Genomic DNA, 24,761 nt, shown 5'->3' on the forward strand with positions numbered 1-24,761 from the left:
GAAAAAGTTTTTACAGGGCTTGATTAATAATTCAGAATTATAAGATGTGCAGCTCTGTATTTTTCGTAAGACACCTGGATCAAACGGCCATTTATGCAGTCCGATCCGACCACTTTACCAGCAACCATTATTTTGACTTCAAAGAGTCAAACAGTATTTTGTAGTCCATCCAAAGGCCATTTTTATAGTCTTTTCTTCCACATCCCTAAAATAAAAGATTTGTTTTAATGAGGAAGATGAAGTATTTCAAAGCAGTCATGGTAACAAATACACAAAGAAATAAAAGGACGTTTAAAAAAAACACACAAAGATTTTGAATTTGTTTTACATTTATTTGACAAACTACTCAATTTTGGAGTAGGTAATATTTATATGATATTTGTTTATATTTATTGTGAAGGATAGGGGCTATACAGGGCTTCCTTTTTAATGGATATTTATGATCATAGAAAAATATTTTTAACATTATGCAAATGCAAAGCTGACCTTTCTTTTCCCTTAATGCTTTCAGACTGTGTAGGCATGCAAAGAAATAGACAAAAAAGTGCTCCATGCTCTTTCTAATTCGGGATGATTTGAGTGGACATACTGTACTGTATGCAAGTTATTTTGAAACAGCAGATGTGAGTAAGCACCTGATTGTCTCGGAGAATGGAGATTCTAACGACAATTTGGCTTGAATAAAATCCTTCATTGGGACTAATAGTCAGATGGAAACTTACAGAAAAACACAAAAAAGAGAAGGGATACATTCTCAGCCAGGTCCATGTCGCAGGGCAGACAAACTTGCTGTGAACTACTCTACATTCAAGTTTTGTCTTCACAAACACTCCTAGAGATGGCTTAGAATCCAGTGCACGGTTTCTGCATTATACGTGTATGTGTGTGTGTGTGTGTGTGTGTGTAATTTTGTATTTTTACGCATTTGTGATTAAAACATCACCGAAACAGTGTTTGTCTCATTTTTCCCCTCCAAATAGTTGAGTAATAATCCATCAGAAACTGTACTCTATTCACCAACATTGTTCTTTTTGTGTAATCTCAGGAGGCTACAAGCTGCTTCTTCCACCAGCCCGCGCGCGCGCACACGCACACCCACAAAATGTACATAGAGTCAATGCGTGTGGTGATTGAGGACTAAAGCTTTAGCGATGAAATCAAACAAAAAAGAAAAGCAGGCACTGAGCACCGTGTGCAGGAGAGAAAAAAAAAAAGATTTGAAAAAGGGCATCCGGTGCATCTGTTGCAGTCAGCAAGGTCCAAGTGCATGGCCATAAGTCTTTGGAGCTACATAACGCCACCCGATGGCCAAAACGCACTTAACTCACGCTTGGAAAAGTCGCCTTGAGTTTTTACGAGATGATCTCTAGGATGTAGAAAACCAGCTCCATGACCACAGGGCCCTCATTGAGCTGGCAGGCGCCGCTGTGAATGACGGGAATTAGCGCATTGTCCAGGTCACTCAGGTACGCAGGAGGAAGTGGCTGACCATTGCTCCCTGCCAGGTAGCCCACCTGGAAGGGAGAGGGAGGAAAACAAAACAAAACAAAACAAGGGAGACACTATCATTGATATATGTTGGTATGTATACAGTATTATGAGAGAAAGTTGTTGAAACAACTGGCAAGTGCACTTTTTGTGAGTAGAGTACATGTACCACGAGACTGTGAGTGTGAATGATTATTTGTTTTGTGGCCCACATTTGACTGGTGAACAGTCGACGGTCTACTCAGCTCAAAGCGAGCTTGGATAGACTCCAGCTCACCTGCTACCCTGAGGACGAGATGCGTTATAGAAAATGGACGGATCCAATACAGTACCTGATCCGAGTCAAGTGTGACGCGCAGGCCCAGCTTGGCCATACCGTCCTCCTTGAGCAGCTTGAGGTGCGGGCACAATGCCATGCAGAAGGCCCGCGCCACATTCTCTGTCAGGCGGCTGTGGTCGGCTGGGTCGCTCAGGCCATTGGGCTGGTCGTCACTCCGAAGGAAAAACACCTAGCGGGAGAGAAGAGTGAGTTTTTCTTCGTTGTTGTCTTTTATCAAACAGGCAAAAAGTTGTTGGGTTTTTTTAGTAATCGAAAGGGGGCAGGGGGGGGCGATAAACGGATTCATTGGATGGCTTCTGTCATCCATGATAGAGTGCATTTGCTGTACCTCTGTCCAGCGGATCACTTTGCCGTTGGCCTTGAATTCAGAGCCATGGAAGATCTTCACGCTGGCAATGGACTCCATCGACTTGCCGTCGATCGGACTGATGACACTGAAATGCAGCAGTGTTATTATAATTTTTTTTAATTAGGTCATTATATGAAAATATAATGTAGAGGTGCAACAATTAATCAAATCTTATTGTTTGATTAATATTTTGACCATCAATTTATCGCATAGACACCTTGTTTGATTTAAAATTGTCCAAACTGTCTAAATATCAGCCTCTCAGAGTAAATTCACAGATTTTTGCCAATGGACCATCCGTGTAGCATCTAAATAAATCTGTTCTTAATTGAATAAACACTGAACATTTTTCTCTATTTTATGACATGTTAAGGACCAATCCCAAAAAATGAATCTTAATTAGTTAATAATCAACAGTTTACGGAATATTTTTTCAGATGTCAAAATTTAATACTGCTTATGTGTGCCAGACCCCGGGCAAAAAGAGAGAAAAACAAAAAACAATTTATTCTGTTTGTGGTGTGTGCTGAGTGCCGTGCCGGTTGTCTTTAAAACGGCCCAAGGTCTCACCCCTTGTTGAAGTCTTGGTCGTCATCTGTCCACTGGACATGCACCTGCTCCTGGTTGTCCTCTTGCTCGGCTTTGCCGCACGTGATGGTGAAGTCCTTCATGTCCTTCAGCGCTTGCCGTAAAGCATCCATGGTCTCTGCTGTGATCTGGATCATCACACCATCTAAGATAGACGCAATGATGATGTCGTGTGAATTACCGAGGCATAAGTGCACTCATTGTATTTTTGTGCCACTGTTCTCCTCGCATGCAATAAATGGCTGCAAAGTACATGAGCGACTTTGACTTCTTCCTCACATGAGAGCAGTACCGGAGCCACAAACACCCACAAACAACAAAGATTTACCTTCTACAATGCTAGTTTTGGCCAAGAAACCCGACGAGGCCTTTAGGGCACCACTGAACACAAAGAAACAAGCACCGGTCACTGAAAAGCAAGCAAACGAGATAAGTTAGCGCGTGCATGAAAGTTTGGATGAGGCAGTATTTGCACACTACCTTTGCGCGGTTGATGATGGATGCTGATGGCCTGCGTCTGGTAGTTGCCATCGTCGTTCTGCACGCACACCAGATGAGAGTCGGCGCGCTCATTAAAGCACGCACCCATTGCGAGCACGTGCTCATTGGACTTGTTCATGGCCTTCATCAACTGCAATGACACACAGAGTCAGGACTATTAATTGCAGTAAAAACATCAGAAGGCGCCAAGGAGACGGATCACAACATAGACACGGCTGATGTCGGCAGCCGCGAGCGCGCTCGTTTTTAATCCCGTCAGATTAGTTGAATTCTTGCGAGGCAGACCAAAACTTGTAAATGTGGGGCTTTTAAACCGTGAGATAGGGCTGTGTCACGTGACTCAAAGCTGACAGCCACGCTCTGGAAAATGCAAATTACCATGGTATAAAAAGAACCGTGCTGATGCAACCATTTATGGTGGAAGTGAAATACAATTGAAGCGTTAGTTGCTTTGGGAGTAAAGGGGAAAGAAAAAAAAAAAGCAATGTGGCCAACATCATCCCTAATATTCAACCTTATTGAAAACCTGCGGATTGTCCATAAAAAGGAAGCTCTATGAGGCAATTTTTATAACCTCAAGTGAGATGTAGTCAGAAACAAGCAATGTATGTGCCAATTGAGTACATTAGAGAGTTGTTAAAGTGATACTGATAATCATAAATAAGGATAAAAACATATATTTACGTATCACATTTATTTACTTTATATTTTTTTTGTAAACTTTTTCCCACGTTTGCTCCACATGTTTTTGTTTTTATGCAAAGACTTGTAAAAAAGCAATAGACACAATATGCTTTTTGGGTCGCATAGTATTTTTGCAGTTTATATGCAGTGCATTTTTTTTTTCCCCCACGGTTTTCGACAACCTCTGTGGAATTGTTCGAGGGTTTGTTGTAATTGTTGGACATAATGTGAAAACACTGGATTTTCGGGGTTTTGTTCAGATAATTGTGATTATTACACAAACTAATATACTTTTTTTTATGGTATTTGAATGGAACCAGGCTAACCTCATTGTAGCGATTGCTGGGGATTTTTATGCTCGTCTTCTTCACTGCCATGTCCACTATCAGGCCTTTTACCATCGGCAATGCATACTGGTAGTTGCGGAAGTCCTGCGGGACACATGACATGATGTGTTGACACAAATGGTATAGCGCTGGTGGTGGTCAGCAAGTGAACATGAGATCTTACTGCCAGCAGATTCATGATGGTGTGGCCAGTCTCGCCAAAGAGCGGTTTCCGGAAGCGCACGCTGAAGAGCGGGCATGGATAAACTACAACAAATACCATGATTGTAAACTCACATTAAGTTGTTAAAAAGGTGCAAATAGCACTCACATCGGTACTCGGCACCCAGCCGCAGCATGAGGCGGATGGGGAAGACCTTAGCCCAGGGTGTCTCCCATTTTTGGATGAGTACGCCGAAGAGGAAGGGCGGGTTGGGCAGCAGCAGGTCCTGCAAGGACTGGAAGGAGGGGCTAACATAGAGGAAGCCGCCGTGCTCCCTGCTGCCCAGGAAGCTCTGCGTGAAGAAGGAGTGGCTCAGGTGGCCCAGCACGTTTCCTGGAAGAGGAAGCCCAGATTATACACAAAGCCAAAAAAGCAAATATTTCCAATTTGGGTCATGGTCTGGGTGCAGTTCACAATAAAACATCACAATTCATGAAGCATTGGGAGCCGTCTCTGCCACAAAAATCTATTAAATGAGAGTGTTTTGTTTTTTTTCTTTTGGGATCTTCTCATGACAGTGTTTTTAAATTTCATATTGCTGAGGGAAAATGGTCTAAGTTAGGTTGGGAGAAGAGCAAAAACTGATATTTACAATATAACATTTGCCATATATTTCATGTATATTGTTAGAAATTGGTAGCAAATGGACAACATTTCTAGGACGAGTCCATCTTTAAAGACCACTGGCCAAAAAAAAAAATCCATAAAATGATAGGGTTGAAACAAATGACGGCATTTTTATCTATTTATTTTTATAATTTCTTGAGACTGCTCAGTGCTGTCATCTTACCACTGAGGGCCTCCTGGTAAAGATGTACAAAGTGTTTGAAGATGTCCTTTGGGATGGCCTTCTCCTCAGGTAGACACTGGAGCAGAACCACAACCTCGGCCTGGCCAACGGCATGCATGCCCTTTGTCGTCATGTACCAGCACTTCCTGTTGACATCTGACCAAAGAAAAGGAAGGCAGATTTCAGCAGTTTAATACCACCTCTATAAGAGGGTCATTCCAGAACTGGGGGACAATTTCTGTCCATGCATTAAATTTCAAATCCATGGAATTGTGTAAATTACAAGTGTTTCAATGTTTCCACTCAGATCACACAATTATTCAAAAAGGAATAGCCTCTTTTTCAAAATTGTGGGAGGCTAAATTGTCCTCCCCTTCCGGAATGATCTCTGATGCAAAGGGCCGACTCACAGTTGACGAGCTTGACCATAGCGAGAAGGTTGGCGTTGAGGACAAAGACCAGCGGTTCAGGGCCTCCCTCCTCCAGCTGCTGCATGAGGACCATCGCTGAGGGACGCTCCTCCACTGCATAGTCTGGTTGTGGTGTCAGAGGTAATGACGTGTGAAAACAGGCGGACAGGACTCAATGTAAAAGTGTGGATTTGGGATGTGTGAGAATTCAGGCGGACAAAAGTATAGCGACATATTCCACTTATATCAGAGGTGGAAAATGTACAAGAATGTCAACACTTTCAAACGGCAATTTTATCAATTCATTGTCGCAGCCCTAAAGGAGTCTAAAAATAAATCTGTCCAAATACATTTGTCCATCCGGTGAGTGAACACGATCGTGTTGACTGCATGGCAACATGAAAGCACATGGAGGACACAGGGGCCAGGCAGGGGGGTGGGTGGTGGGACGGTGAAGATGAGGGCAAGCACCTGTGATGTGGCCTCCCGTACCTCCTTTGACTCCGGTGGAGATGAGGATGGGAGGGAGCCCGTCCTCCGGGATCAAGCTGAGGGCACTGCCCACTGGGCTGCCCACTGGACCCATGGGGTTAGGGGTGGCCTGATGAGTGAGAGAGAGTGGAATGAAGGTTAAAGGGAAGAAGAATCTTTGAAATTGCTCCAATGCCGAGTGAAGGGATGAAGATTACAACATTTCTGTAAATAGAGGCCATATTTACCCAACTGCCGATGGAGGGCAGGGGCATTGTTTATGAAAAGAAGGCCTTATTGGATGTCTGAAAATATTACATTTCAATCTATGACAAGTGAGCGTGGTATTTAAAGTACGTCAACAATGAGTCGTATGGAGAAATCTAGAGAACTACTAAGTCTACTGCAATGCTCACTTAAGACACATAACCCTTAAATAATTTAAACCCTTAACTTTTAAGCTAAGAACATGCCTGTGAGCATACCCCTGCAGTGTCCGATCCAGAGGTCTTGCTTGCATTTGTCGAGATGCCGTCTCGTTGCGTGGGCACGGGAGTTTTGGGGGACTCTGCCTCGTCGCCATTTGGTAGGACGCCATCCGCGAAACACACCTTTTTCTGGTCCCGTGTGACAGATCCTGAACAAGATTTAGTGTGTGTAAATGCAGGGTTTTTCGTGGCTCAAACTGAGTTGGAAGTATTAACATCTTGACCATGCTCCATGATGTGCATTCATTCATTCATTCATCTTCCGTGAGCACCCGGAGAAAACCCACGCAGGCCCGGGGAGAACATGCAAACTCCACACAGGGAGGCCGGAGCTGGAATCGAACCCGGTACCTCTGCACTGTGAAGCCGACGTGCTAACCACTGGACTACTGGGCCGCCCCATGATGTGCATGTATTCTGTAAATTCAACTTCGGCGCCATCTTGTAGCAATTTAGAGCAGTGCAGTGCACTTCAAATGTGCACTAATTACTCTAAACAAACGAACTGAAGGGCTCACCCTCGTTGCCAGGTGGCTTGAGGACGCCCACCGGCACCATGACAGTGGGCGGGGGCGAGCCGAGCACGCCCGAGGCCTGGGCCTGCTGCAAGGGAGGGATGGTAGAGCAGTACTCGGCTGGGTTGTTGGGGTTGGGACTTTGGTTGTTGCCAGCTGTGAGATGAGAATCCGACGACGTCAGAGCTGAGGATTGGGGGTACAACGACCATGCGTTATTTCCGCACTGGACAACAATGGACCACATTCACTTTTCAGAATCACATATGTTGCGCAAGCCTTTTTTAAAGCTTTCACACAGGCTTTCTAACGCAGAAGCACTCCCATTGTGTGCGAACATGGTTCAGTCTCAGCTCGCATTGCTGTGATTATTACTTTTCTTCATTGTTGTTTTCGTGAATTAGCCTCATTGTAAATGGCGTGACATAGTTAGACTTCAGATTTTAGCCGGGGGGGTGAAACACACAATCCTTGCTCACCGCTGGTTAGGGCCAAATGACAGGTGACGCAGACGCGAGCCTCCTTCCCATCCATGTACACCAGTTTGCATCTCAGGCCGCAGCACGTGGCACAGAAGACCTGCCATGACAGAGAAAGCAGAAGCTGTAGTTGTGCAGTTCGCCCAATGTGTCAGGAGGTTCTCTAGGTCACAGATGAGCCATGTGGATGTGTCACTCCATTGTTTGTCAGTGGCACAGAGAGTGTTTGTTTACCGCTGTGGGAAATCGCAGAGCAGTCGGAATATTTTTTCTAAGTGCGGCATCAGCGACCGTGGGCTCCTGCCAACAGTGCTGCGCAGACACCCTGATGCTTGTGTGTATGTGCGAGCGTGCGTGTGTGCAAGCACTTCATTTTATTCTATGATGATGAACCACAAAGGTTAAAGAAATTTGTTAACAAGATTAAGAGCCATTTTAGAGACCACTTTTTCCCCCCCGTAGTGCTTGTGACACGTGCTCAAAATAAAGATGCTGATTAGAAAATGAGAAGATTTGAGGTATGCAATCGATTTCTGATCCTCAAGTACCCGGATGTTTGTCACAGGAGGTGAATTAGCACATTGAAAGTTTTAATTTTACTCACAAAACTTAATGTGAAAAGTCTGCGTGGGAAATATTTTCATTTCTAATGTGAAAAAATATACAAGAATGAATTTTCAGTGAAAAATCCAAATTCAAATTGTACAATTCAGATTTAAAAAGTAAAGATCAAATTAAACAATGCTAACTCAGTTTATTTAATTGTTACTCCGTTTCTCAATGCGCTTTTTTAAGTTTAGTGATTCAAATGTAATTACACCGTCTTCGGTAGCACATTTCAGTCCATAACTGTCCACTTACCTTGCCACAGGCCCTGCAGTGGTGCCTCCTCTTGGTAAAAGTGAACCTGGCGTCGCACCTCATGCAGACGGGGGCCTGTGAGTCGGGCACCCACACCGGGGCCACCTTGCCCAGCGGGCTTGGGGTCTTCCCACTGAGGGAGCCGTGCTGTCCTGCCTGAAGGTCGTTGTCCGGACTCTCCGAGGACAGAGCAAGGGCAGAAGTGGGGAGGACCGTGACGCCGTTCACCGCCGAAGTCACCTGGGTCCCGTCGAGCGTCGGTTCGGACGGCGTCCCCCTGCGGTTATCCAGGTTCTTGTTCTTGCTACTCAGCTGGTTCTGCACCTGGCCCACAAGGGGCTGCGGGATTTGGAGTTTGAGGCTGACAGGCTGCTTGGGTCGCGCACCTCCGTATGGGACGCTGACAGGTTGTAGGCGGCTGTTGTTCAGTTTCGCTGTAACGCCGCCTGACGCTGCCCCTTCAGCGCTCTCCTGCTTGCTCTCCTCCATCTCCTTCTCCTCCGTCACAGAGTCTTCCTTGGACGGCACGGGTGAGGGAGAGAGCCTCGCCTCCTCTTCCTCCTCCCGGACATTTAGTCGGCTCTCATTCTCGTGTTGTAAACCGTTGGAAAGGAGCTGCTCAGACTGAGGTCTGGACACAGAGTCTCTACCCACTCTTCCATTTAGAAGACGTTCTAGCTGCTCGCCACTTTGTCTTTCTTGCTCAGAATGCGGCGAACTGCCTTCTCCATTCAAAGTAGCCGGCTGCAGGTGTGGATTAATCTTCTCAGAGGGAGGCCCTTCTTGCTCTCGTCCCACCTCGAAGGTGAAGCAGGACGCGGCGGAGGCGTCCCCGTGCTGCTCCTTGCAGGCCGTGACGGGCAGCGGCGAACGGCTGTCCGTCCCCACCAGTTTACCGATGTTGGGCTGCGGCAGGGGTGGGCTGTGGACATCGGCTGGCTCACCGCCGGTAGGTCTTTTGGGATCGGGGAGAGTCTTCAGTGGCTGCAGACTCTCCTGGGGGCTGAGGTCAGCGTGGGCCAGGGCGGGGTTCAAAGAGAGCAGGTGAGCAGGTGGTGCTAGAATCTGGGTCCACTTGGCATCCGTGAAGAGAGGGGAGTCAGTCTCATCTGACACAAGAGGTGAAGGACATGTTTAGTGTTCAGGGGACCATATATCCATCAGTTACCACATGTCAAACGTAAATTGGTGGCCAGTCAATCACAGGTTGTTTTAGGAGTGTAACTGTAACCCCCCACAGGAAAAGAAAAAACCCAAACATCTTAAAGCATGGTTCTGAAAGTACCTTGGTCACTGTCATGCACTTGGTTGAGGTTAAATTGCCTACGATAAGCGAACAGAATGCAAAAAAAATAAATAGGAAACAATTTCATGACATAAAACACAAACTGCTACAATTAAATTTCCGCCCCAAAAAGCCTCAAATCACACAAGAAAAACAAAATCTCATATCACAGCTTAAATCTTAAAAAAGTGCAATGCCAAATTTCTACCAGTAAATTCTCTCATTGAAAGGTTCTCAAATAAACTAAATAAACCATAAAATTAAAAATATCTATTTTAAATAATAAATAACAGCTTAAATATTTTCTTTTTAGAAGCATTTTAATTCAAACTTCTGTCAGTAAATTCTAAATACATGAACGATTATCAAATAAACAAAATAATACTCCATTTTTAATACAGAATAACAGCTTATATGTTTTTGTATTAGAAAAATGCAAATCCAATAGTTGGTCTTCTTTTTAAGAAATGAAAAATCCCGGAACTAAGTTTACACTGCCCCACATTTTTTTTCCATGCTGCACTGCTATTGAAGTGGATGTTTCGAAACAGGTGTAAAAAGTGAAGACAAAAACATAATGGGTGTTCTTACCTCAATTCACCGACGCCACCCTTCAACGTTGACATTAAAGAATTAGCTGCTGGGCATGTTTGAACTCTGTCACTAACCAAAACAGAAGCACCTACCAACGTACGTAATCTTTATAATAATATATAACATTATAAATATAATAATTGCATTGGAATTAATTTGAAGCCACACTGTCTAGTCAGCATGAGTGCTACTGAACTCCCAGGACTGGAATGTGAATGCGAGACTGCGATTGTTGTTGTTGCTGCAGCAACGTGTGCGCGTGCGCGCAAACACACACATATACACACTTATAAAAGCACAGGGGTATTACAAAATATTGTAGACGTATTAATCTGCAGATTTTGTGTCACAATTAGGAGAATTAAACACGGATGTGACTTCTCGATGTGAAAGTGTGTCTAAACTCATGGGAAATGCTTAATTAGTTCTTTGGCCTGATTGAATGAGCTCCATCTTGTCATCGAAGAAGGAAAGCCATAAAGTTGTTTCATGAGATGGCCATGATACTATGTTTTTCGAAAAGGGGAGACTGTCGAAATGTTGTGAACTCCCGTTTCAATGCCAGTAGAATCAAGTTTAGTATTTGTATAACATTGATCTGTACATTTCAAATGTATTTTTAAAAATATTTCTGCATTTTCCATCTAAAGTTTTTTTTATTCCCAATACATTTGTATATTTTGTCTACTATTTATTTCCCCAATAGTTTTCCCCCCATCCATCATATTCCGCTTATTATTGCAAATTATTTATTTTCATTTACAGTATATCTTTTTTTTAATGATTATTTTTTTATTTTCTAATAAGGACTCATGATACTCCCATGTGCTGACAAACATGCACACATACAGAATGACACACAGACAAAAAGTAAGAAATCTATCCAAACGCTCTCAACTCCTGTTTCAAAACCCGATCAATTAATTGACTGTGTTCACCTTCGTTCTGCTCAAACTCGTCCAGCACCTTGTCCAAGTTGAAAGCCTCTGCCTGGAAATAATTCTCCATGGATCAGGAAACTGCTCCTCCTCCTCTGCGGCCAGCGTGAACCTTCAGGAAATGGGCAATGGAGATCCATGACAAATATGCCGCCATCCTTCACGTCGCTAAATGTGATTTCACATGGTGTGTGTGTGTTTGTGTGTGTGTGCGCGCGCACCCGCGTGTACTCAACACGTTCACTGACCTAAACAAAGGTCCTTCTCAGTAGTCGCAGGCCATCTTTGATCTGAGCACGTTTCCCCTCTCAGTGAACACTTGAGCTGCTATGGCAGGCGTCCACGCCTTGTGTGTGGGGAGAAACAAAAATGGTCAAACACACCATTTAATTCAATATTGTGAATTATGTTGTAATATTCTTTAACTCAGAAATATTGTTGTATTTCCTCATCAAATATTTTGTTTCGTGTGCATATGTTTCCCGCAATTGTCTTTTTGGTCGATTCTCTCCTTTTAAAGAGATTTTTTTTGTAATAAGAGAATAACTGCTTTGGGTTTTGTGTGATTGTGCAGGTTTACCTAATGTGTTTGATTTCCGACTTCCACGACATCAACCAACCCTGAATGCATATTTGTTTTGTCAGCATATTTCATCACACTACCGATAACTAGGGATCATCTAAAAATTTCATGGATTTTCATCTCACGTCAATCTTCCAGGAATACTTTTATAAACACTTCATTTCATCGAAGAGTGGCTCGCCCGCATATGTTCTGCTCAGTCGACCGCACATGCGACATGAGCTTGAGCGGGATTAGCCAGCAAAATGAGCAGAGTCGGCTCATTTTTCCGCTCAGTTAAAGATGCGGTGTAGTTCATACACTTGTTATCACGCACACGCGGCTGAATGTCATATATCAAACATACAAAACGGGTATGAGTGAGAGAAAAAACAAAATACAACTGCGAAATGCACTTAAAAAAAGGGTCTGCTCAGAAAAAAAAACATACAATTACATACTAGACATACATTCAGTATGCCATTTAGTAATTTACAATAGCATCACATTCAGGGAAAGCATAATAGCAAAATATTACGATATATCATACAGAAAAAAATAATAAAGATAAATTCTAATTGTCCTGTAGCTCAACGAGTTTTTAGAACACTGCCATCTGGGTGAAGATTTTCAAGGATGTAGAAAGAGGAAAACACACACACACACACACAGGCTACACAAATGCCACACTCGCACATATAACACACAGGGATTAAGTTTTAATTTGCCCGGAGAGGTGCTGAATAATGCACACTTTTATTTTTAGACATTAAAGCACATATGACATATGGATGTTGTTGACATTCATGTCAAGTAGCAGGAGTCCTTCTAAAGTGACAAGCTAGAGTGCACTACTTCACTCTCAGCTAGTTTGCTGTCAAAAAAAAAAAAAGACCAACACGACAAGCATAAATCCATGTGTATGTATGACACAACACCTTCAGACAGCATTACTACTCTTCTCACTAGAAGACCGACAAGAGGTTCATGCACACAGAGACACTGCTTCGCCAGAGCCATAAATGAAGACCTTTCACAAAAGGTGGGAATTGAGACATTGTCACAACTATGCGTGTAGATAATTAGATGACTTTACTGCCAGCGTTTGGTGTGATGTATAAACAAGTTGTTGGACAAAACCAAATGGTGCAGGAGAAGCAAGTCTGAGGTGTTAAATTTCACACTCTGGTTCCCGCACTGCAGAATACCCTCACACAGATTTCGCGCATGGAATGAATGATGGTTAACAGGCATGTGCAGACATTTTTGGGAGTAAGTGCACAAGCAAAATAGATAAATAAAGAAATGATTTGAAATCTTTTTCTTCCAGTGCAAAGGGGACAGGTGCTTGCGCACCACCTACTGGCCCATTTGTGCATGTGCCTAGTGATTACCTTTTTTTAACACTTAAAACACACCATCATGGCACGAATTCACGTTTGAAATTCAAGGATTCGATATGCCACCATGTCAACAGCTCAAAAAAAAAGGCTTCTTCCTACTTTTTTTTTTATGAGAGTTTGACATCGATTGTTCATTTCTGCTTGGTGGATTATGCAACAGCGCAGCTCTGCATGTTGTTGAGTCATGACAACAAAACTTGCTTGTGTTGACTTTCAAGAAACACTTCTGCTTTTTGTTTGATTTCCTCCAAGAACCTAGACCACTTTTCACCCCGCGGCCCAAGCCAATTGAACCTCGCACATCCTGGCAAAATTACAGCGACCGCTTCCTGTCTTGGAGAATGGACTGACATCACTTTCTAAACGCGCCACCGCCGCCCAACACACTATGACGTCATTGTTTCCTCCGCCTTGACTGCAAGCATGAATCACGCCCGTACGAGGTACCGGTAATTGTTTTGGCGGTCACTATACATCACTCCCATAGAGAGCAAAAATACATTATTTGGAGTGAAGAAAGCTCTGCGCGAGCCTGACATTAAACCTGTTCATTTGAATTAGGTGTGTTGCAACAGGGAGACTTGGAACACATGCAGGACAGCGGCTCTCCAGGACCTGCGTTTGACACCTATGGATTAACTAGACAAGTCTTTTGCAGTTTGATTTTTTTTTTTCATATAACCCCCTCTCCTAGTGATTTTAGTACAAACTAAGCTTGTATTGAAGATCTAAAAGCAATGCTTATTTTATTTAATCCTTTGACAGACTTTCAGGATTGGAGGAGGATAAAGATAACAGTTAAGAGGCGCTGTTCTTCATCAGCTATTAGGAGTCCAGCGTCCTCCTCTTTTAAGCACTGGGAGAGAAAAGGAGGTCTCAGCGCACATGACAGGCAGCATGTCAGATCAAACAACAGGATGACGATTACCACGTAAATAATGTGAGGACACTTTCAATCGGGTGCGGCTAGCAATTGAGAAATGTTTACAGCGACTGTTGACAGAAGTCATTACCACATCTGCCTCACATTAAGTTTGTAATGTTTGAATATTGGCCCTTCTGTGTGAACTTTGCATATGTGAATGTGAGGGTGAATTCTTGGTTATCTATGCATCGCGACCGCACCAGGGTGTACCCTAGAGTGTTGTAAAGTCAAGGCAATCGGCTAATAAATAATGTTTTAGATCAACTGCCACCTTGATAACGAAAAGTGTTGTGGAAAATGACAAGTCACTATACAATGTATGATTTTACTGTTTCCAATGAACCTAACATGAGCATTTCTGGAATGTGGGAGGAAGCTTGAGTAGTCTGAGGATGTCCAGGCAGGCAGGCACATGCAAAAAGAAGCCTAGATTTGAACCAGTAGCACGTCGTACTTTCCTTTTCATGATAGCGTGGCGCCTTGAGATAAAAGTTCAACTCAAATCACTTGTATCACATCATCTCATGGTCAGATGAGTATTTTAAACGGTGGCACTGATATCATCTAATTGTCCGATTGCTGCATGTCACACAGGAAGGCCGGAGCCCAGATTTGAACCCTTAACCTCTGTACTGTGAGGCGGATGTGCTAACCAGTCACCCGCCGCATTGAAAATATTTGCAAGTGACAGCCCTATTTCTGAAACCGATGAAGTAGGAACGTTGCTGGGTTAACTTACATGTCTGTGACATTGATAAAGAAAGGGAAAGGGGGAAAAAAGCTTAATACCAACTTTTCTGGTAGTGTGGAAAGGGCGTCAGTTTCTTCACTTGTCTCTTCGCTGGGTTCCGTAAGAAAGGCACAAGGTGATTGATGCTAGATATCCTGTAGATATCCTTTAATTGAGATTCCGGAATTTAACAGGCTTTCCAAGCGAAAAAGGTTTCCGATACTGCATTCGAAGATGGCAAATTGTGAGGTCGACTTCCATGTCAGCGGCAAATCGGAAAAGGGTTGTTTGCCGGGTCTTCCAGGCAGTATAGAGGGGGCTTATGGTAAAAACAGACCTCTACTTAACTTGGATTACCCCAGCAAAAGCCCCTTGGGGCTAAAGACAGGTGGTAAACACTACTCATGGACGAACAACAGAAGAGTAGTGTGGTTTTAAAACTAAGTCTGACATGTAAAAAACAGTTTGGGAGGCTTTCTTTTTTAATTTTAACTCGCTGAATTAGCTTGAGGTGCTAGCTGCGTTTGGACGTCCGTCAACGAATTAACTTGTCCAGCGGTCTTGTTTTGCTTTGTGCCAAACCATGGCGAAAGAGTATCGCTTCGCGGATTCAGTAGGCAGGCTGCGACAAAAAAAAGACGGGAAATTAAACGCTTATTTTTAGCCTCGAGGGCTCCAGCGGGCAGCAGAACTGAGAACGCCGAGTGACCGCGTCAACCCGCCGCTCGGACGGACGGCCACCGAGTCGGTGCGCGTCACCCGGAGCGAACCGAAGAAAATTGTCCAACTATGTATTTTAAACAAAAAATAAACAAAACTAATGTTATCATATATCTTTATAGTGTAGATGCGGTGTGTATTTTAAGGAGGCTTGGTCTTCTGCGGAGTAAATGCTAATAGGCTAGCTAAAGCACCACGACACCACCGCTACCCACTCGGACTCCCGCGCCCGTCGGCGCCGCTGCAATGGCGGGGCAAGGTCGGTGCAACGTAGCGTAAAAAAAACATTCCACAGCAACAAATGGAGTGAACAGGCTCACCACCGCCACCACCGCCAAGGGAATCCTCATCTCTACATGCAGCCCCGCAGTGCAGGAGAAAGAGACGAACCCTCGTCGTTGTCCGTCGTAACTAATCGCCTTCCCGGGCTACTTTTACGCCGATGGTGTCCTCCTCCTGGCGTCAGGCTGCAGCGGCTACCGGAGAAGAGGGGGGGGGGGGGGGGGGTGCATGAGGCAAGTGTGTCCACAGGGAACCCAGCTGAGCAGAGCATCCACAAGCCACAATCTACCATATATTATTTCTTGAAATGTAACATATTATTTAACATTTATATGGCCGTTTGCCGGCCCGCTGCCCTATAAATACAACGCTACAATAGGTAAGCAAATATATTTTTAAAAAATCTTAAAGTGGTACCTCACGAGTAATCTGCATTTCATGTTTTTACACATACGAGCTCAGCCGGGGAAAGTTGCCTTGAGTCGCAAGCAAAAATTGTGTTCCCAGCATAGACGTGACAGTGAATTTAACACTTGCAGTAGTGTTTTTTCCCCACACTCTTTATTCCCATTTCCTGTTGAAATTTAATGTGAAATAAAACAGAGGGAACTTCATGATTGTATGGCCATGTATTTAAAGCAACCACAAAACTTTGAAATTCCTCTTGCTCTGTTCACCAAAACGTGACCCCTGCAGGCATCAGGTAACCGCCAAGGACAAACGTTACATATCAGCACAGCTACTTGCTTTTGCATGGTTTTACATTATGTCTTTTCTCTTATAAGCATGGTTAATTGTAGCTTGTCTGACAGTTGAGTGTGAAAACATGATTCAAAAGGGAGTCATTTTACTTTGACTTATTAAACCTCGAATGTATGACAGTGCTAAATTGTAATTGAAATGGTCTGTAATTATGGCTTTGTTAGTGGTACAGGTATTATAATATAAGGGTCAACCTCATTTCACACTGAAAGATGAAAAAGATCAATAAAATATGAGTTGGAGGAAGTGGCCCACTGATTTAGCCGTTTCCCTCTTGGGAAATAAAGCAGAAAACAGCAATATTGAAAAAAAAAAAGTTTTATTAAATCATTTCCAGCCACTATATGTAAAATGAATTCTTTATTGTCACCCTTTCATAAAGCATCTCTTAAATATGAGCCACATAGAAAGCGCTGATTTAAAGCCGTTTGCGAGTCCTTTGGGTGCTGACTGAGGCGTCCACAATCAAAAGGTGTTATGTAAAGATCATTTCCTTTTTTTTCCCATGATGATGAGGATGCACTGCACCTTGAACAACCATCTCCCCACATGAGGAAAGCCTCTGAGCGAGCGAGCGTGCGACAGATTAAAAAAAATAAAAAGGTTGGCAGCGAGCGAAGGATCAGTTGGCTTCGTTCTTTGAGGCTTCATCAAAGTTCTCCACGAGATCTGCCAGACAACACAGAGAAAATGAAAAAAGTGTTCTTGATCGGGAGCAATTAAACGATACAGTCAAGAGTCTCCGGGGACGGAAGCTTACCTGGGACAGCGTCGTCATCCTCCTCTGCGATTTCCTCCTTCACAGCTTTCATGTCCATCGCTGCAATACAGAACAAACATCACACATCAATGAAACTATTTCCTCAAATAAATAGTGGCTCCTCTTTTTGTTTGACCAATCAGACATAGTAAGTAAGGCTGGGCAAAATGGGATTTGAAAAAGAAAAATTATTTTTTACACCATTGAAAAAGAAACTAATATGATTACAGATGAAAAGGATTGGAAAATTTCTGAAAGATTTCAATGGATAGTTAAGATGTGGGAATTTTGGAAATAATGGATTCTCAAAAAGTAAACATTCCATTGGAATAATGGGAATTGAGGCTAATTGAATGCAAAGACATTCAACACACACACACACACACTCCGATGCGTTTGTTCCTACACACTTTGCCGCGGGAACTGCTCGGCCAGCTTTCGCAGGCTGCTGAGGCTGTTGGCGCCCAGCTGGCTCAGGATCCCAGGCAGCATTTCGGTCAGCTGCTTGGTCTCGGCGTGGCCCGTGATGGCGAACGTGTTAGCCGACAGGGATGCCTGCACCTTGGGGTTGTTGAAGTGGATCACCGTGCCGTCATCTTTGATCATGTTCACCTGTGGGACACAATCATAATGGGACAATTAGATACGTACGCGAACGGGTAACACGTTAGGTAGAAGGAACTGGCCGAACAAATTAAAAAACATGCTCTACATTATTTTACAGCAAGTGATTTTGAGACGGCTTTCTTGTCACGATAAGCCTCTTTCACAAAGAGATTCGACCAAATTTGAATTTTTTCCACCATTGCCTTTGCGGCACCAGTGTCTGGTGTGGTGTATTAAATCACTTGTCTGACAGCAACTACAAGGTGGGAGAAACAGGTGTCAAGTGTTTTTCGGGTGTGTAAATGAGGAGGTCGTGTTCAAGCCCTCTAAAATACAGTGTTTACCAGTTGTCCAGTACCATTTCAGGCACGCTGAGGCCCCCCAACAGGCCATTCATACATTCCCAAGAGTTGCCTAATGATGTCGCGGTGATGATGCTGTATGGACACAGTAGGGTGAATGAAAACATTATCGAGATATTTCACCTCTTCAATGCCGGCGATGTTGTTAACGGAGAGCTTCTTCAGAGAGCCTTGGAGCTTTTTGTCATCAGCCGTTGCCGTTTTGTGGACCACCTTTTTCTTCCTGCGAGCCGTTCCCTGCGGAAAGAGCAGATTTTAAGCGAGTTATGCACATACCAATCATCAAGACAAATCTCCTCCCTTCAGATCAAAGTCAGCAAAGGCCCGATTGTCAGCTGTCTCTAGATCGTGAAACTTGTTTTCAATACTTCCATTCATCCACTTTCCAATCCACTTTATCCTCACAAGGGTCGCGGGGGGTGCTGGAGCTTATCCCAGCTGTCCTCAGGCAGTCGGCAGAGGACACCCTGAACTGGTTGCCAGCCAATCGCAGGGCACACAGAGACGAACAACCATCCACGCTCACACTCACACCGACGGACAATTTGGAGCGTTCTGTTAACCTGCCATGCATGTTTTTGGAATGTGGGAGGAAACCTCAATACTTGCAATGGCAAATTCTTGCGCATGCGACAAACACTCGGGTACTAACAACCGAGATTGAACCAAGATCCTCCTTGGCACCCCAAGATCTCAGCTTCTCAGTCATGCCATTAGTATACCTTCAGCAATACTTGGACAGCAATTGCTTGCTATCAGGCACCATCTAGTGGCATCGTAGGGGATTACAGAGCCATGACATTCAAGAATACATGGCTTTGAATTTGTAAACTTGTGACATTTGTGTTCAAATTTCCATTGCTTCAGGGGTTAACTACCGCCAAATTGATGCTGGTTTCGCTAGCCCACGTTTTGTAATGTATATTGGCATTCAGCTTAGGGACTCTCCATGTTTTTTAGCTAGGAATGACAAGATAACTTGAGGGATGATGCACTTGGCCTCTATTTCGAAGAATTGTTAATAATGTCCTAGACTGCCGGTAATGGCTGACATTTTTGTCGTAGTGTGTGGGAGGGGCAATATTATTCACTGACTGAAATTTTTGATTGATTATGTTCAAACTTCAAACCATGTGCTTATCAGGGCGTCAAGGGGTTGAAATGAGGCCAACAGCTGGAGGTCCGGAACTCCCCCCCACCCCCCCACCCCACCCCGGACCCCGCCATGCCAGAAAGAGAATGCTGATGTCAGGAGATTCACAAGCAGGGGTGGGAAACCTAAGTCTCGTGGGCGAGGCATGTATTAGGGAATTTATTGCAGGGCCACATGCAAATCTAAAATAAACCGTCTATGTAAGAAATCCTAACGGTCATCCAACATACATTACATAACGACTGAGTAGGACCTTGTGTAAAATGGCGACCTGAACTCTAAAACAACACTTGATTGTGCGTTTCATTAAACCCGACAACTAAACTACACAACAACCACGAAATGAATTAGAAGTGTACATACCTTTCCACCTATCCGAACTTGTGCCTGGAGTTTGGCGAGCTTCTCTTGATTCATCGTGCTTTCCTGTATGGAAAAAAACCGAGCAAAGACCATTACACACCTCTCTGAGAATACAAAATGGACATTGTCTCATTTATGAGTCAACGTGTTTTTCAAGAATACCCTGCAAACACAACAAAAGAAACGTTCAATATCGGTCGTTTTAAAACCATGGCCGTTTCATTAACTTAACACTTTGTGAAGCTTTCAATGACGACATTATTAAGGGTGTGTTACATGTTGTACACATTGTTCGGGGGCTACAGTGGCTAATAATAGCCTAGCGCGAGGCTAACTCTGATAATATGACAGGCTTCCCACATAACGGCTCAATTTTTGGACATTTAAACTCCCCAACGATGTAAGGTCGATTTGAAAATCAATTTATTTTACGGGTTTACCTTTGAAAAAGATGAAACACTTGGAGCTTAGCTACTACTGCCACTTCTGCTACTCGTCAGGCTAGTAGAGAGCACGCTTTCGTTAACGATAACGAAGTGGCACTACACTTCCGCTTATCCTTTCGAAATAAGTGTCAGCAATGTTCGAAACACCCGTTAAAGCGTAGGAACCGTACATACATAACGACACCCTAGTTTAATACTGCTTTGAAATTTTTACTAAAACTGTAAAATTCCGCAATTACGTCGTTTGTATTAATTACCGCGTCGTAAAAGTTGAGTTGGTTTCACTTCTTGTGTCATAACTCAATTTTGTTGTGTAACTTGACAACAAGGCGCAGCGCACCGGAACACGCGGTCGGGTAAAAGTCACGTGACCAAAGTCCAAGGAAAATAAAAGTAAAACATCGAGTATCCATTCGTTGTCTTGATACCACTAGTGTTCTATTTAATATGTAATAGTAACTTTTGATAATATATTGATCATCAATCCAATGTAATGAAATCATAGGGAGCGAGTGAATCGTGTTTACACTTTTATAAACACTTTTATTATGAAACTGAATGTTTGGACATCCGGGTTCTCGCGCGGCGCTACTGTAGGTGCCTATTTGTCTATCGGGGTCAGTTTTACCTTAAAAAACAGAAATAAGAGATGCAGGCTTTTTTATTTAACGCCGTTTTATTCACGGCGTTGTACGCTTTTCTGTCTTTGTCGTGTTTTCAACATATCGTTGAGGCGTCGAGCGGCAAAGGCGAGTATTGAAGTTGGCGTTTGAGCTTGTTTATTAGCTTGTCCGCCAATTATACGTAATTATATTCCTGTCTAATTTATCGACCGATTCTAGCATTGCAAATGTCAAATAATTAACATATTTAATATATCCTGGTGACAGTTTTTTTACGTTTCATAAATTTCACGTTACATCAGAAATATCCAATTAAACTGAATGGTGGAATTTCCCAACTTTAACGGCAATCGTTTCCATGTGGTTATTACTTTATGGCGTTATTGTGTATGACGGAGATTGGATTCTCTGATTTGATGGTTTCTGTCGAAATATTTCAGAACATTTCAGAAATACAGCCACATACTTTGCATAGAAGTGGGTCGGACTTAATTAAAATTAGAAAACACCCAGTTACTTGCGACAAGTGGGTGATGTCAAGTTTCACTCTTTTGTATGCTTGTCTTTTGTATGTTGTTATGACTTCCGGCTTGTACCCCAGGAGTCAACACAGCGAGTCACTCATGATTTGTTTTGGTAGAACTCCCTACCAACCAACTTGGGCTCAGTAGTGGGCAATGGAACTGCGTGAAAGGGACAGCCTTTAAGTGACTCTCTCCTTTGCAGGTTTTGGAGACAACATCCACTGGAGGACGCTGGAAGATGGCAAGAACGAGGCGGCAGCCAGGCAAGTTGACTGGGCTTAGTCTTTGGATAACATAAAAAGCACAGTAATCGTTTAGCGTAGACATCTTCAAAGGATTAATCTTAGCGGACCAAACAGCCATAATCACACTAAGGTTCAAACAACTCGTGATTTTTTTTACTACATCCTGCATTGTGAACGCAGCCAACATTACCAACTAGTCATGAGTGGAGACACTATGCAAGGGGGCAGTAGTCCAGACACATTTTGAGGATTCAAATACTGGGTTGTTTAATTTCACACCTGATGTCACCTTTATTTTGACAGTTGCACTTAATGTAAAATGTGACTAAAAACATTGTGTTTTCATGACTATTATTCTTTTTTGGAAACTGAGTTTGATGTTGTGGTGCATTTATGTCTTACCAGCGGTCTGCCCCTCATGGTCATCATTCACAAGACCTGGTGCGGAGCCTGCAAAGGTAAATAGTGAGTTACACAAACACAGCGCACGGATGATGTCAGGATAGGCTAACAGTTTCATTTTGGCTCTTTCCAGCGCTTAAGCCTAAGTTCGCTGCGTCCAAAGAGATCTCAGAACTCGCCCACAACTTTGTGATGGTCAACCTGGAGGCAAGGAACCCATCAGTAAATATTCCAGAAGAGGGAAGTTGTCATCAATCTCACGCTGGTCTTTTGTTCGCAAAAGGATGAGGAGGAGCCGAAGGATGAAGCCTTCAGTCCCGACGGAGGTTACATCCCCCGTATCCTTTTCCTCGGTACTCCAATGCCGTCCGTAATATTCCTGGTGTGTTTATCAGCCATTGATCCATAAACAAGGAGTCACTGTTTTTGCAGATCCCAGTGGTAAAGTCCACCCTGAAATCACCAACAAAGTCGGGAATCCCAACTACAAGTACTTTTATAGCAGTGCAGAGCAAGGTAACAAAGGACTTGATAGAATTTAATTTTGGTTGATGCCCAGGTTAATATTCACATCATATGACAGTATTTCCCACCCATTGAGCCAAGGCACATCGTTTACATTAGAAGAATTTCATGGAACGCCACCATACAAAAATGTCAAAAGTACTGTGGAAATAATCTTGGCCAAATGTACTCACAAATGTATGTACCGGTACTCGGTGTCAACTCTGGACCTGTTAAGTTCCACAAGCATTTCTACTCGGTCCACTCATTTATAATTTATACTCCTAAAGTCACAATTACTTGTTGCATCAGAGAACTGGTAGCGCTCCTCAAGGCTCTCAACTCAGTCACATATTGTTATGCTTTTTGGGGCAAAAATGTTACTTTAATTGTGACTTATTGAAATAACATGAGTTAGTGATAGACTACGGCGCCTTCTGACTTATATACAAATATGGGTTACGTCTCAGTGGTAGGACTGGAACCAAGTCATAAAGACGTAGTATACACTGTATCGTATGTTTGCGGTTGCCGCAGTGGGTCAATATTTTTGCCAGACGAGCCAGGCAACCTAACTGTTCACAATGATCAGTTATATCACCAAAGAAATACCTCCCCACAGTGTTGGCAACTTCAATTGCTGATCAGATACCCGCTCTAATTTGTGCATCCAACAAAAGTCAATGCAGCTCTGCTTACCTGTTGGCTTTGACATGGTAGCGGGGGTGTTGCACCCATTTGTCATGCGGCTGTTTTCTTCTATATAATGTTTCACACAGTGTAGTCCAGACTCAGTCTCTCAAGGGGAGTTACTCTCTAAATTAGCCTCATTGTTTCCTAATATTTTCTTATTTAATGTTTGTAGTGGTGTCGGGGATGAAGGAGGCACAGGAGAAGCTGACGGGCGACGCCTTCATGCTCAGCCACACCGGAGATGAGCTGTAAGGAGGCGTGTGTCCGAGCTGCAAGGGCTAGGTCACCTCATAGAGATGCTCAAATTGTTACCAACACTACTTTTTACATCACCATATACTGTACTGTCATGGATGTAAAGTCAATCAAGTGCCAAACTGACCCACAACTTTCCAGGGGTTTCCACACTGAGGCTCTAAAACGTGCCGGCGGTCAATTTTTATCGAGTCGCCAATTTTTAAAACACTGTAAGATTTTTTTTTTTTTAAACGTTCATGAAGTTGGCACATAATCACATTGTTACTCTGAATTGAATCCTTAGCGTTAACGTGCAGTGTGTATCATCTTCTAGACTACATCAAAGAATCCAAAATGCCACGACTACTTATACCTGCTAAGTTGGAAACACCTCAGACTTCCTAAGATGGTTTCCGTCAACATGTGAATTTATTTTTGCACATATATTTTCTGTTTTTTTTTGCCTCTCATTTTAGACCCAGTATTCAAATAAAGGTTTCTTGTAGTGAACGTTGTGTGTGGTAATTGTGTCCCGAGTCAAATACACAGCAAATAGTTTTGTCCAACTGTAGTGATTCCTTTTTTTGTGTCCGCAGAAAAAAATATTTTGTATTTGACGCAGCTATGTGATTCGTCTGCTGCATTTTGAATTAGATGTATGACTTTTTTGTTTTCAGTGACAAAATGATGTACAGCATATAAAATGTGCTCTTTTCATTGTTTCTACTTAAAAAAAAAGTCCATGTTCAAAATTAGTCTATCCGCTAGCCTCTCTTTGTATTGGATTAAAATGCTCTTGCAGATAGACTAAAGTAAAAAAAGAAAAAGATTGAATGACTTACAGTACGTCAACGTTGGTGTGGCCATTAAGACAGAAGAAAATATGGCAAGTAAGTCAGCCAGCATGCAGGGTGGTATAAATCCGTCTAATCGATTTGGAAACCAGACAGGTGACAAATTATTTACTTGGTTGTTTAATTTCACACTCAATCACCCAACTGTGTACAGGTGATTAAATAGTCCACTTCGCGTAATATGTCCCCTTGAAACCAACCAAACGTAAGTAAACGATTGCTAAAATTACAGCTGAGAAATCAGCTTGATCATACTATGTGCATACCTTAAAAAA

At 43.2% G+C, this 24,761-nt stretch overlaps 3 protein-coding genes across 6 annotated transcripts in view; 1 reads left to right on the forward strand and 2 right to left on the reverse strand.

Moving 5' to 3' along the window:
• Positions 1–16,164, reverse strand: part of zfyve9a (zinc finger, FYVE domain containing 9a) — a 16,944-nt gene extending 780 nt beyond the window's left edge. Inside the window, exons 1-19 of one of the 4 annotated variants that reach the window (XM_052087179.1) lie at positions 15,991–16,164; positions 11,579–11,676; positions 11,331–11,442; positions 8,514–9,622; positions 7,653–7,752; positions 7,177–7,359; positions 6,656–6,807; positions 6,171–6,300; positions 5,700–5,822; positions 5,290–5,445; positions 4,608–4,832; positions 4,461–4,543; positions 4,277–4,381; positions 3,246–3,396; positions 3,094–3,174; positions 2,748–2,910; positions 2,157–2,262; positions 1,821–1,997; positions 1,329–1,514 (exon numbers count right to left, since the gene is read on the reverse strand). In XM_052087179.1, the coding sequence (XP_051943139.1) occupies positions 1,353–1,514; positions 1,821–1,997; positions 2,157–2,262; positions 2,748–2,910; positions 3,094–3,174; positions 3,246–3,396; positions 4,277–4,381; positions 4,461–4,543; positions 4,608–4,832; positions 5,290–5,445; positions 5,700–5,822; positions 6,171–6,300; positions 6,656–6,807; positions 7,177–7,359; positions 7,653–7,752; positions 8,514–9,622; positions 11,331–11,400 (3,276 nt within the window). In that variant the 5' untranslated portion in view covers positions 11,401–11,442; positions 11,579–11,676; positions 15,991–16,164 and the 3' untranslated portion in view covers positions 1,329–1,352. Of the gene's footprint in view, positions 1–311; positions 1,515–1,820; positions 1,998–2,156; positions 2,263–2,747; positions 2,911–3,093; positions 3,175–3,245; positions 3,397–4,276; positions 4,382–4,460; positions 4,544–4,607; positions 4,833–5,289; positions 5,446–5,699; positions 5,823–6,170; positions 6,301–6,655; positions 6,808–7,176; positions 7,360–7,652; positions 7,753–8,513; positions 9,623–11,330; positions 11,443–11,578; positions 11,677–15,013; positions 15,953–15,990 lie in introns of those variants that run through there. The other 3 variants (XM_052087181.1, XM_052087178.1, XM_052087180.1) reach the window with 3 other exon arrangements.
• Positions 16,165–17,020: 856 nt separating this feature from the next.
• LOC127615951 (transcription factor BTF3 homolog 4-like) overlaps positions 17,021–24,761 on the reverse strand; it is a 135,699-nt gene continuing 127,958 nt past the window's right edge. Inside the window, exons 2-6 of the mRNA XM_052087324.1 lie at positions 19,959–20,023; positions 18,566–18,679; positions 17,885–18,086; positions 17,475–17,534; positions 17,021–17,383 (exon numbers count right to left, since the gene is read on the reverse strand). Of these exons, the coding sequence (XP_051943284.1) occupies positions 17,337–17,383; positions 17,475–17,534; positions 17,885–18,086; positions 18,566–18,679; positions 19,959–20,012 (477 nt within the window). The 5' untranslated portion in view covers positions 20,013–20,023 and the 3' untranslated portion in view covers positions 17,021–17,336. The remainder of the gene's footprint in view (positions 17,384–17,474; positions 17,535–17,884; positions 18,087–18,565; positions 18,680–19,958; positions 20,024–24,761) is intronic.
• On the forward strand, positions 21,033–24,142 carry txndc12 (thioredoxin domain containing 12 (endoplasmic reticulum)). The gene is made up of 7 exons (XM_052087328.1): positions 21,033–21,153; positions 21,754–21,814; positions 22,202–22,254; positions 22,332–22,405; positions 22,482–22,551; positions 22,631–22,714; positions 23,568–24,142. The coding sequence occupies exons 1-7, from the start codon at positions 21,054–21,056 to the stop codon at positions 23,645–23,647; spliced, it is 522 nt and encodes a 173-aa protein (XP_051943288.1). The 5' UTR covers positions 21,033–21,053; the 3' UTR covers positions 23,648–24,142.

The sequence above is a fragment of the Hippocampus zosterae genome, chromosome 15 (assembly GCF_025434085.1).
Source record: "Hippocampus zosterae strain Florida chromosome 15, ASM2543408v3, whole genome shotgun sequence".
In the NCBI taxonomy this organism is placed as follows: domain Eukaryota; kingdom Metazoa; phylum Chordata; class Actinopteri; order Syngnathiformes; family Syngnathidae; genus Hippocampus; species Hippocampus zosterae.